General features: G+C 39.3%; 2 protein-coding genes across 2 annotated transcripts in view; both read right to left on the minus strand.

Annotated features, from left to right (window-relative positions):
- iars (isoleucyl-tRNA synthetase) overlaps positions 1-8,863 on the minus strand; it is a 52,656-nt gene extending 43,793 nt beyond the window's left edge. The window contains exons 1-4 of the mRNA XM_015400588.1: positions 8,780-8,863; positions 8,466-8,526; positions 6,198-6,293; positions 4,851-4,973 (exon numbers count right to left, since the gene is read on the minus strand). Coding sequence (XP_015256074.1) covers positions 4,851-4,973; positions 6,198-6,293; positions 8,466-8,526; positions 8,780-8,841 — 342 coding nt within the window. The 5' untranslated portion in view covers positions 8,842-8,863. The remainder of the gene's footprint in view (positions 1-4,850; positions 4,974-6,197; positions 6,294-8,465; positions 8,527-8,779) is intronic.
- On the minus strand, positions 600-2,566 carry LOC107101603 (desmin-like). Its single transcript, XM_015400589.1, has one exon. It carries the CDS (start codon positions 2,505-2,507, stop codon positions 1,371-1,373), a length of 1,137 nt encoding a protein of 378 aa, XP_015256075.1. The 5' UTR covers positions 2,508-2,566; the 3' UTR covers positions 600-1,370.
- Positions 8,864-10,317: the final 1,454 nt, after the last annotated feature.

Consider the following 10,317-nt stretch of genomic DNA (forward strand, 5'->3'; position numbering starts at 1 on the left):
TTAAAAAATACTGAATTACAAAAAACATTTAAAAAACAAACATTTTTCATTGATATATATAAAAAAATGAATATTAGGAACTATATTTATCAAACATTTAAGTAAAATTTATTTCTGGGCAAATAAAATGTGAAAGTCACTCACCCGAAGTGCAAGTTGTAAAAATCCTTAACGTCAACCCCTGTATGCAATTAGCCAAAAGGCTCATCACACACAATCATCTCCCTCTAACAATGCTTGCAGCTCAATTTACAGAAAGCTCATGAATATATTTCAAAACGGTCAATAACCCTCTCATGATCAAAACACTTTCAATTTTCACCCATCAATAATTTCCCTCCATATGCCCTCCTATAATCAAAACCACATGAACACATTGGTATGCATCCTTAATGAGACTGTTTTTGGAAACCTGCCACCAACTCAAGGGAGGGTGAAACTAATTCAACAGTTGGCCACATGGATGATGGCAGATGTTCTGCATGTTAGACAAACACATGAATATTACATTAACAAAGTGGAGCCAGGTCAGCAAACATAGTTACACTGCAAGGTCAGACATAGAAAATAAATTTTCATAAAAAAGGAGGGAAGGAACACCATTGTTGTGTATGCACTCTTAAGACTTTATTGAGTAACAGCTGGTAAACATTAGTGAAAATGGTCAAAGGTTGTTTCTTGTCAAAACATTCAGAATCCGTCAGGCCGGCATTCCTCATTTGAACCAAGGTAAGAGTTAAAGTGGGAGGAAAACTTTGACAGGAGGAAGCAGACTGATGACAAAAAGTGAGAGACTGGAGCACAGAGGAGTGACAGCGGGGCTGACTTGGCAGGGAAAAAAGGGAAAGTAAATTTAGCAGGACTTCTGGAAGGCCTGAAGTAAAGGAAAGGGGAATGAGCAAGGAGATATGAGGGCTGCCAAACCCAGATATAAGACGAAACAAGACAAGTAGGAGAGACAGTGAAAAAGAAGAAGGATGAGTTCTGAAAATAATGGGAAATTTTTCAGGAAAGACAGAGGACAGCAGCGATGGTAGCAAGCTAATGCATAATGGAGTAGAGCATGAATTATACAGGAGCTGGACATGATCAGGCCTAATAGATCCAAAACTATGCATAGATACGGGTTTTAGTTAGATTTGCAGTATTTTTCTTTAAGTCAATTCCTAACAAAAAAAGTAATTAAAACTTTTATGTGAACTATTGTTATTTCTACTGTTATAATATCACACAATACAGAGACCTTTGGTTAAGACATTTTATAGTTTTTATAACAATTCTGAGGTGATCTCTGCTCCATGTTGTATTGTAGGTTCTCTTCATAGCCATTCTGAACCAGGCCTGATTCTTCACAGCTCTCATTCCGGATTTTAATTATCTTTTGCAATTCCAAGCCTCTCCTCTTCTCCTTCCAGCAGCTTTCGATAGGTGGCGATCTCTGCATCCAGCTTAAGCTTTATGTGCAGCAGTTCCTGGTAGTCCTGCAGATACTTGGTCATCTCCAGTTTGGTTTCACAGAGCTGAGCCTCCAGCTGAGCAATGACGCTCTCCAGACCTCCCACCTTGTCCATGTGGGAGATCTCCATTTCCTCCAGCTGCTGTTCCAGGGCGGCATTGCGAGCTCTAAGGGCGTCAATCTGGTTCTGTAGGTCTGATACCTGATTGTGGTAGCTTGCGATCTCTTCTCTCATGGTCTTCATGTGCTCTTCGTGTTTCCCTGCATGCTCCTTGAGGGTGTCAAACTTATTCTTGTACCACTTTTCAGCCTCTTGGACATTTCGGGCAGCGACAGCTTCTATTTCTGCACGCATATTGCGGAGGTAAGCAGCCAGGTCAGGACGATCACCGTCCAACTCAGCTGTAATCTTTGAGTCCTCAATCTGCTTCATGAGATCGGCTACCTCTTCATCATGGAGCTTCTTGAGAAACTCAATCTCCGCCACTAGTTGTTCTATGCGCTTCTCAAGCTCAGCCTTCTGCAGCGTGGCGCTGTCCACATCCTGACGAAACTCCCTCAGAATCATCTCTGCTTCTTCTTTAAGTGCCATCTCCTCCTCCAGTTTAAGTCTCCACACCTCCACCTCCTCTTCGATGTAGCCTCGCTCAATATCAGCAGCTCCTTTCTCATTGGTAAGGGTTTCAATCAGCTCCCGCACTTCTTTGAACTTGAGCTCGTATTCTTCACTGATGCCACCCGGGCTTCCCTTGTAGCGGTCCTGCAGAGCGGCCAGCTCGGCTTGCAGTGCTGCGTTTCTCTGCTCGAGGGCCTGAACCTTTGCGATGTATCCTGCAAATTTCACATTGAGTTCCTGCATCTCCTCCTTCTCATTGGCATGTTGCTGGTGTATCTCTGTTCCCAGCTCAACAGCGGTTCCATGAAACCCTGAGCGCCCACGGTTGTCATAGGAGGATCCACGGCACCGGGAAGGTGATGGGCTCTGAACCCTTACCCTGCCAGAAGAGCTGCTGACCTGTAAGCTCTTCTGGGTATAAGATGAAGCCCTCATGCTGTTTAAGTCACTAGTGTTTCTTTCCAAGTTGAAAATAAAACTGCGCCCTGGCTTTCTGTGACTGCCACTTTGAGACTGAAGCTCACTTGGATCACCTCTGTTTTTATGTGATGCTAAAGAATGTGTCAGACAGCCATGAAACTTGAGCTACAATTTAACACATCTCAAAAGAGGAATATGACAGACTTCCAGAGACCCGTTGCTCCATACTTTTTATTAGGTAACGCTGTACTGTTAGTGACCAGGCAGGTCAGGTCCACTCCCCGGTTGCTTGCACCAACATGTGAAATGGTGATCTCATTGTGTACGGCTGATTGTTTTTTAGCTCCTTATCAACTAAAGATGCTGATAAAGTTGGGTGTGACCGCATACTGAGCCGTACCCAGCATGCTGGAGCACAAAGGAAAAATGTGTTGGGTCTTCAAAAATCGATCAAACCGGTTTTATAAGAATGTCCTTTATTTCACAATTCAAACCTAAAATATGAATAGACCACTTGAAAAAAATCTTTCAAAATGATCTTAATTAAAACTCCTGAAATACTGGTAACATTGAACAAAGTGTTCATTTCCAACAAGGGTGACTGCTCCAGTTGACTTTATTATCATTTGAGTTATAGAGTACCGGTATACTATGCTACGCTGCTCAACACACAAACACTGGATAATGCTTGGTCTGTGGCAATTCAATGTTTTAATAGAGATCTATTTTTATGAGGACTTTATTTGTAAAAAGTATGAATGTACTGCACAACAGTTGCTTTAAAGCTGCTGGTAATACCTAAAGTGAAACTGAAGCTTTTGGTAACTCTACAACAGGCATCCCCAAACTCGGTCCTCGAGGGCCGCTGTCCTGCAGGTTTTAGAGGTTTCCCTGCTTAAGCACAGCTGATTATGATGATTGCAGTAGAGCAAAAGCCTGTTAATCAACTATCAATTAAAATCAGCTGTGCTGGAGCAGAGAAACATCTAAAACCTGCAGGACAGCGGCCCTCAAGGACCGAGTTTGGGGATGCCTGCTCTACAAGGATCATTTACTTTAGCTTACAACCAGCACATATTGGTACTTTAGCTAGATAAGGGCATAGTTCATAGGGTGTAGACCTTGGTGTATCACATCTTTAGGCTTTGCACAATGTTGCGAGGGACCAGGAGTATGTTCCCCTAAAAATTTTGAAATTTAGACTCTGCTGTTTCCTGCATCTTGATGTGGAATGCAGCAAACTTTGTCTTTGTTACAACACTACTTTTGTCCTGATTATGGGAAGTATGGGTGCTTGACTACTGGTGGAAATTTCATAAGGAAGACATGATTTCAGTTTTAGGTACAATGTTGTGTTTCATAGGTTATCCAGCAACAGCTGCCCAAGGCCAGTTTGCCTCTTTTCCCCCTACTTTTTGTGGCAGCTGGAAGTAGATGTTAGCATTTTTCAGGAATGTGGTACAAACTGCAGGCACCAGAATAATAAAAGCAAACACATTTTGGTGACAGGTTTCAAAATTTTAAGTTAATTTAGGCGTTAATAAAAAGATTCAGTAGAGTGGTCATAGTGCTCTGCATCAGCAGCGCTGTCCGTCTCCCTGCCAGCTTGCAGACCAGCTTTTCTGATTGGTTGATGTGGCGCGTCGAGTAACAAAACTCTTACTTTTCCAACTCCAACATCTACTGCTTGTGAAACTTTGAACATTTGAGCAAACTTTCCGAAAGAAAAACGAGGCGTACCAAAGCTGTACATCCAAAAACAGGGCGCACAAATATTTTTAGTAAAGGGCGTACAATGTACGCCCGTACGCATTGCTAGCTAAAAGCCTTCTTCAGGATATTTAATATTAATTTCAACAATACTAGAATGTTTTTACCAGTAAAAAAAACAAAACCTTATCATAATTTATCTAATTACAGTTTGCTGGGGAATAAATCAGGGCAACCTTGGATTAAAAATAATATGAGCGAAGACTATATAGAGGACTTAATAGTGAACTCAGTTCACAGACCGTTAGGAGAGATTTTCACTACTTTCTGCTCCCCATTAGTCACGTAACTCCTCCTCCACTGTGCCGTTCCTGTGCCATCTTTGTCCACATCAATACCAAACTGATAAACTAGTAATAGGATAAAGATGATGAGTAAACATAGGTCAAAATAACAAGTTTCATGATCATGACTTAAATATTGGTTAATTTCTCTCCATTGATTACTAAGAACACATTTGTTCTTGCTTTTTCCTGTTTTCAACAATCAATCAACTAAACTACTCAAAACAGACTCAAATCTACATCACCTTAAAGATTTACATGACAATACATCTGGTTGTGTGTAAATGTATGATGTGCCACTCACTTTGACGTACTGTCCAGCAAAATCTGTGACCTCTGAGGTGAAGCAACCGGAGGCATCCACAGGGCAGATCGGAGCTTGGTCTCTCTGGATGATGTTGTATTCTGCGCATACCCTGTAATCATCCTGGAGAGACAAGAATGTAATTTACATGGAGGTTTTACAGCTTTTTATTTAAAGATGTATGTACTTACAACCTTAAACTTAACGCACAATCTAAACATAAGTCATGATGAGCCCTTTTCTTTAATTTTCCAGTTTAAACGTGTCACTACACATCAAATTCCTTCCTGAGGTGGACAGCTTTTACAGCATTGAAACAAGTTCCTCTGGCATGTAGCAGCTATGCATGAAAGATATGAGCACTGCCCAGCTCGAAATGTAATTTCTATTCACACACCCTGTCAAGATCCAAGACAGATGACTCACTAGTTCATTTCACATCTAGTCATAACAAAATAAAATTTGAATAATGCAGTTGGGCGGTGTCTTCTTTCCGACAATATATCTTCAGAGTAAAAATATTCACATTTCAGGATTTAGTACACAAAAATGTCTAAGAGAAATTACATTTAATGTAAGAGAGGGAAAGAATAAAAAGCAAATGAAAAAGGCTAAAGTGAATTCCTTGACTTCAAATAAACTTACCACAAAAACAATTATTTTGATTTCTCTGATTTATGTTTAACGAGCAAAAAATACAATCATGTAAGTGGTGAGCAGTATTTTGTTGCACTAATGCCTGTGATAAAAACTTAAAAAAATATTATTCCCGCTTTGTAAAGAAAGGCTGAATGCCATGTCCTATTTTCGGCTCTCACACAGAAATCTCAAAGCTGGGATCCTCTGAGCATTAAATAAATAAAAAAATGAATACATTTTAACATTTCCTCCGATACGATGGGTTTTTACAAAACTTTCCTGCGGTTATTCTCACCAATCATTTATTTGATCAAATCCCCATTTGTATAATCTATCATTCAATGATTCCTAAATCACTTCACTTCCTTACTTCAATTTTGTTTCCTGAAGGAGACAAATGAGATTCAACACTGTGACGCTTCCCTGACAAAGTACCCAAAAGTTAATGATGGATGCATTTAGCTAGTGTCCTCATCTGTTATTCACCTAAAAGCTCAAAGTGAACAATCAGGACATGGAAGTATTTCACATTTCTTAATATCTATATTTTTCTTAATATCATTTTTCAGGGAACAGAAGGTATGAACAAAGTTTTTTTTTACAATACAGCATAATTTTCCTGAATATAAACTGATTGGCCACTTCACCACACAGTGCAGTCATTTGACACATGAACAAATTATGATTAAGATTTTGAATTTTACTCACGGCTCCAAAGTAAGGGGCCTGGTGGACGACCCCGGTACCCTCCTCCTCCTTGACGTAGTTATCCGTCAGTACCTGGAATGCTCCTTTCTCTGCAAACTAGGAAAGAAGAATTTCATACAGTTCACAAAAAATAATTAGCAGCAACATTTAGTATTTTTAAATAGTTTCAGAGTTCATGTACCCTAAACAGCAAGAATCTTCCTGATACACAAGCACATTCCATTATATTACATTTAAACAAAACACTGTAAAGAATCCAGTACATGGAAATGTATCCAGTACACATTCTCCCTTTTTTTACTTGATAAAGGGCTGTTTATAACTGGTAGCACTGTGGAGATTAATTTGGCTCCTCTGCCACCTTTTTCTAGTTAGTCTGGGCTCCAGAGTGTCATCAGTTCAGTCGCACATGTGACTAACAATTTGCAAATGTTCTTTTCCTGTGTTGCATTGTTGTTCCTAAAGCCCTCACACATCATCACACCGTGCAATCACAATATACACAAGTGTAAATTCTGTAGCACTGCAAGATGGAAGATGCCAGACTGAATTGCTTGATGCTGTGGCAGAATTGTGTCAGAAAGCTCAGGCAGACATGGAGGTTAAACTATTGGACAGCAAGTTATGGGTGTTAATGCAATTATTCGAATGGACAGCTGCAAAGAGGAGGAGGATGATGAGGACAGGAGATGTTGACAGGTGCGCTCATGACTGGGCAAAGAACGACGAGGACCCTACACACTGCAAATGTGGTGCAAAAAAGCTGCTTTTACAGAAAATAAAAATAAGAAAAATGTGTTAACTAAAACTCCTTACATGTCCAAACATAACACTTTATTAATCCAAACAGAGGCAGCTGCTTGAATTTTGAGGTACATTACAATAGACAAGTTTCAACTCAATTTATTTATATAGCTCCAATTAACAACACATGTCATTTCAAGGAGCATTACAGAGACAACTCAACCAGATCACACAGTGAGATTGGTTCAAAGTTTCCTATCTAAGAAAAACAAGCTGACTGCATCGACTTATTGACTTGACAGCAATCCCTCAATCTCCTTCAGTTTCTGCTGAAAACTTCAGGGAGCTCAGAAGGAGAGAGTTGCAGATGTCAGTGTTTATGGTCCGAGTTGTAGTTGAAGACAGAGATTCCATATTGGGTTAAATAAAGTAATTGGAGTCATGTTATCTCCACCTGCATGAGCTGCCCCCTAACCCACGTAAAACTCAGGGAAAATAGTGGGATCAGGCACCATACTGGAGTCTTCCTTGCAGCATCAGGTTATTAAAGACTGAAGAAAATGAACCAGATCAGGCTCCTCACCATTTAGTTCAATGATTGTAATGATCTTAATCGGCCTTGTTGACTGACGTCTCTGAGTAAGATAATAAAGTATTTGCCATACAAGTGGACCTGAGCACCTCTGGCATGAATGCGGCCTTTTTTAGCATCTTTAAATGTGTGTCTAGAGAACGATAGAGAGAAAGAGCGCTATGAATGAACAGAGGATTTTTTTTTTTTCAAAATCCCGTTGAGGTGATGGGGTGGACTCTGTGGCAACAGGGCGGCAGCAGCATCACTGCATGACTGGCCGGCTCCAGCTGTACAGGTGAAGCCTGCAGTCTCCACCTCTGCACCCACCAGAACCACCAGCCCATCATTATTGCAGGAAGCAATCAGAAACTGGCCTTGATGAACATCTACCTCCATGCACACCAAACCGTATGTCAGCACATAGCCATCTTTGTCGGCATGTACAGGGTGAGGAATTGTTGAGCCATTTTCTCATATAATAAAGAAATGATAATGTACCCATCTTTGAGCTGTCGCCTTCAAATGTAAATAAAGGCTGACCTTATTCAAACAGAAATAAGTAGCAGAGGTCGCTTGGTGTCTGAAGTAAACCAGAAATGCCCATCAAACTTGTCCATAGCTAACTGGAACCTTTCTGCTTGTAAAAACAACAGTTTGCGTATCACATATTTGTGTGCCAACTAGTCAACTCCTGAAATATTTGTTGGTTTATTGAACAAAATAGGAAAAAATGTATAAATTGCCTCTAAAAGAGATTATAACAGACATGCGGAGGGAGCAGGTGCACAGATGTAAACAAATAAATCAGAATAACCGACTTATATTTCTTTTATTAATAAAGAAAAAAATTAATAAACCAGTTGGACTCCTTTTAGGTTAAAAAAAAAAAAAAGAAAAACTGTAAGCATTCATATATGAGACAAGAAAACACCACAAAAAAGTCCACTTACCTTAATGAAGTAGTGAAAAAGTGGTTTGTACTTTTTTCCTTTTAGGACCTTTCCAGGAAATCTAACAAAAAGAGTAAAGAGGACATATAGTTAACAAAACAGATATCAGAATCTAGTAAACTGAGCTATTATCAAAAGGTTACTATTTATACGACATTGTAAAACAATTTTCAATACTATCCTACTATTTAAGTTGTGCATTTATATATCCTCCATAAGGTTGCTAAAGCTGTAGAATTGACTTCCCTTGATGAAGAGTTAAGATCATAAATCAATAGCATTCTTTGTAGAAACACAGTGAAGCTTTTACTCACTTGTCCAAAATGGTATATTCACTCTCAGACTTGAAAAGAGCTCCCAGCCTGGCTTCCATCATAATGTAAGTCTTATCTGTGGTATTATCTGAAAAATGAAGGGAAAATATGTGTTTTATGCAATTTATGACTTCACATTTTCCAAGATTTTTCATATGAAAAACAATTTTTTAATGCTCTTTAATAAGTTTGTATCACTGTGAAATGTATTTAAGACTGGAAACGGGAAAACTCAAAGTCTGTTGTGTTTTGTGGCGCAGGTTTGCTAGCATTTATACCATTTGCATAATTTTCTTTCTGTGACTGCAGCATTTTGTTTTTGCTTAGAGCGTGCCACATCTGTTTATGTCTGCTCATAGCGTCTGGAGCTGGAATTCTATTTAAACTGAAAAAGAACAATTAAACATAATCAGGATATATGCTTGGTGAATACAACCTTAATTTATCATTATCAAATGGTTATCAGTAATTTTCTTTTATAGGAACATAAGATTATGCATTTTCAAGCTATTGAGGTTGAATTGCTGGTCAGGTTTTTGATGGGTGGGCATTCACCATCAGACACATACAGCTTTACTCAGCCAGAATGACTTGAGTTGTATTTACTGCCAATCAATCTGGAAACTAGCAAATAGAAACAAATTTCAAAGGCATGACGAACAGAGTCAGAGGTAACATGTTAGAACCAATCGAATAACTATGGGTGTGACATAAAACCATCTTTTTTTTTTTAAAGGAAATGCTGTTAAACCTGCCTGTTGCTGTACATTTTAAATATATATCTAGCTAATTTAACACATTATACACACAGTATATATACTTCAGCGATAGTATCTAGGTGTTACTTTATTGTATGTCTCGTACCATGTCCATTGGTTGTGCTGTTCTTTTTACATCTCCTTGCAGGTGATGAAGCAGACGGAAAATGTTTTATCATTATCTCCCTTTTATCTCCTTTCTTTCATCTTTTCTCCTTTTTTTTCCTCCTGTTTTTCCTTTCCTGTTTTAATTACATTGCAGTGTCCATATAATCTGTAAAAACTCCCTGCATAATTATAATAAAGCAATTTATATGCATAAAACAAGCGGAACACTATGGCGATAACCGTAATGCTCCACTTGTAAAAGTAAAATCTGTCGGGCTCTTTTTGGCATCAAGGCAATTATTCTTACTGCCACATCGCCAGACAGAACACTATAAAAAAATAAATTAAAAAAATGAACACATAAGAAAGCAGCCGTAGCAGTGTGTCGCAGTGAGCTTGTCACAGATATTTTTGATTTATGCCCAATTCTGAAGCGTGGTCTGCAACATGTTATTCCACACCAAAACGCAAGAGGGACAATCACAAACTAACTGTGCATCTAGATACGGCCGAGGCGGTGCGGAAGTAGGAGCAAGTTTGTGCGACAACGAAGAGACATGAGGGCGAAAAGGAGCAGGGATCCAGGTCGAAAAAAGGTCCCAGCGTTCTTGCGCACCTCGCTCTTCTAGCTGTTCCATTTTCGCAAGTCGTTTTCCAAAACAGGGCAGTAAG

The sequence above is a fragment of the Cyprinodon variegatus genome, unplaced genomic scaffold, assembly GCF_000732505.1.
Source record: "Cyprinodon variegatus isolate N-32 unplaced genomic scaffold, C_variegatus-1.0 Scaffold1121, whole genome shotgun sequence".
Taxonomy (NCBI): domain Eukaryota; kingdom Metazoa; phylum Chordata; class Actinopteri; order Cyprinodontiformes; family Cyprinodontidae; genus Cyprinodon; species Cyprinodon variegatus.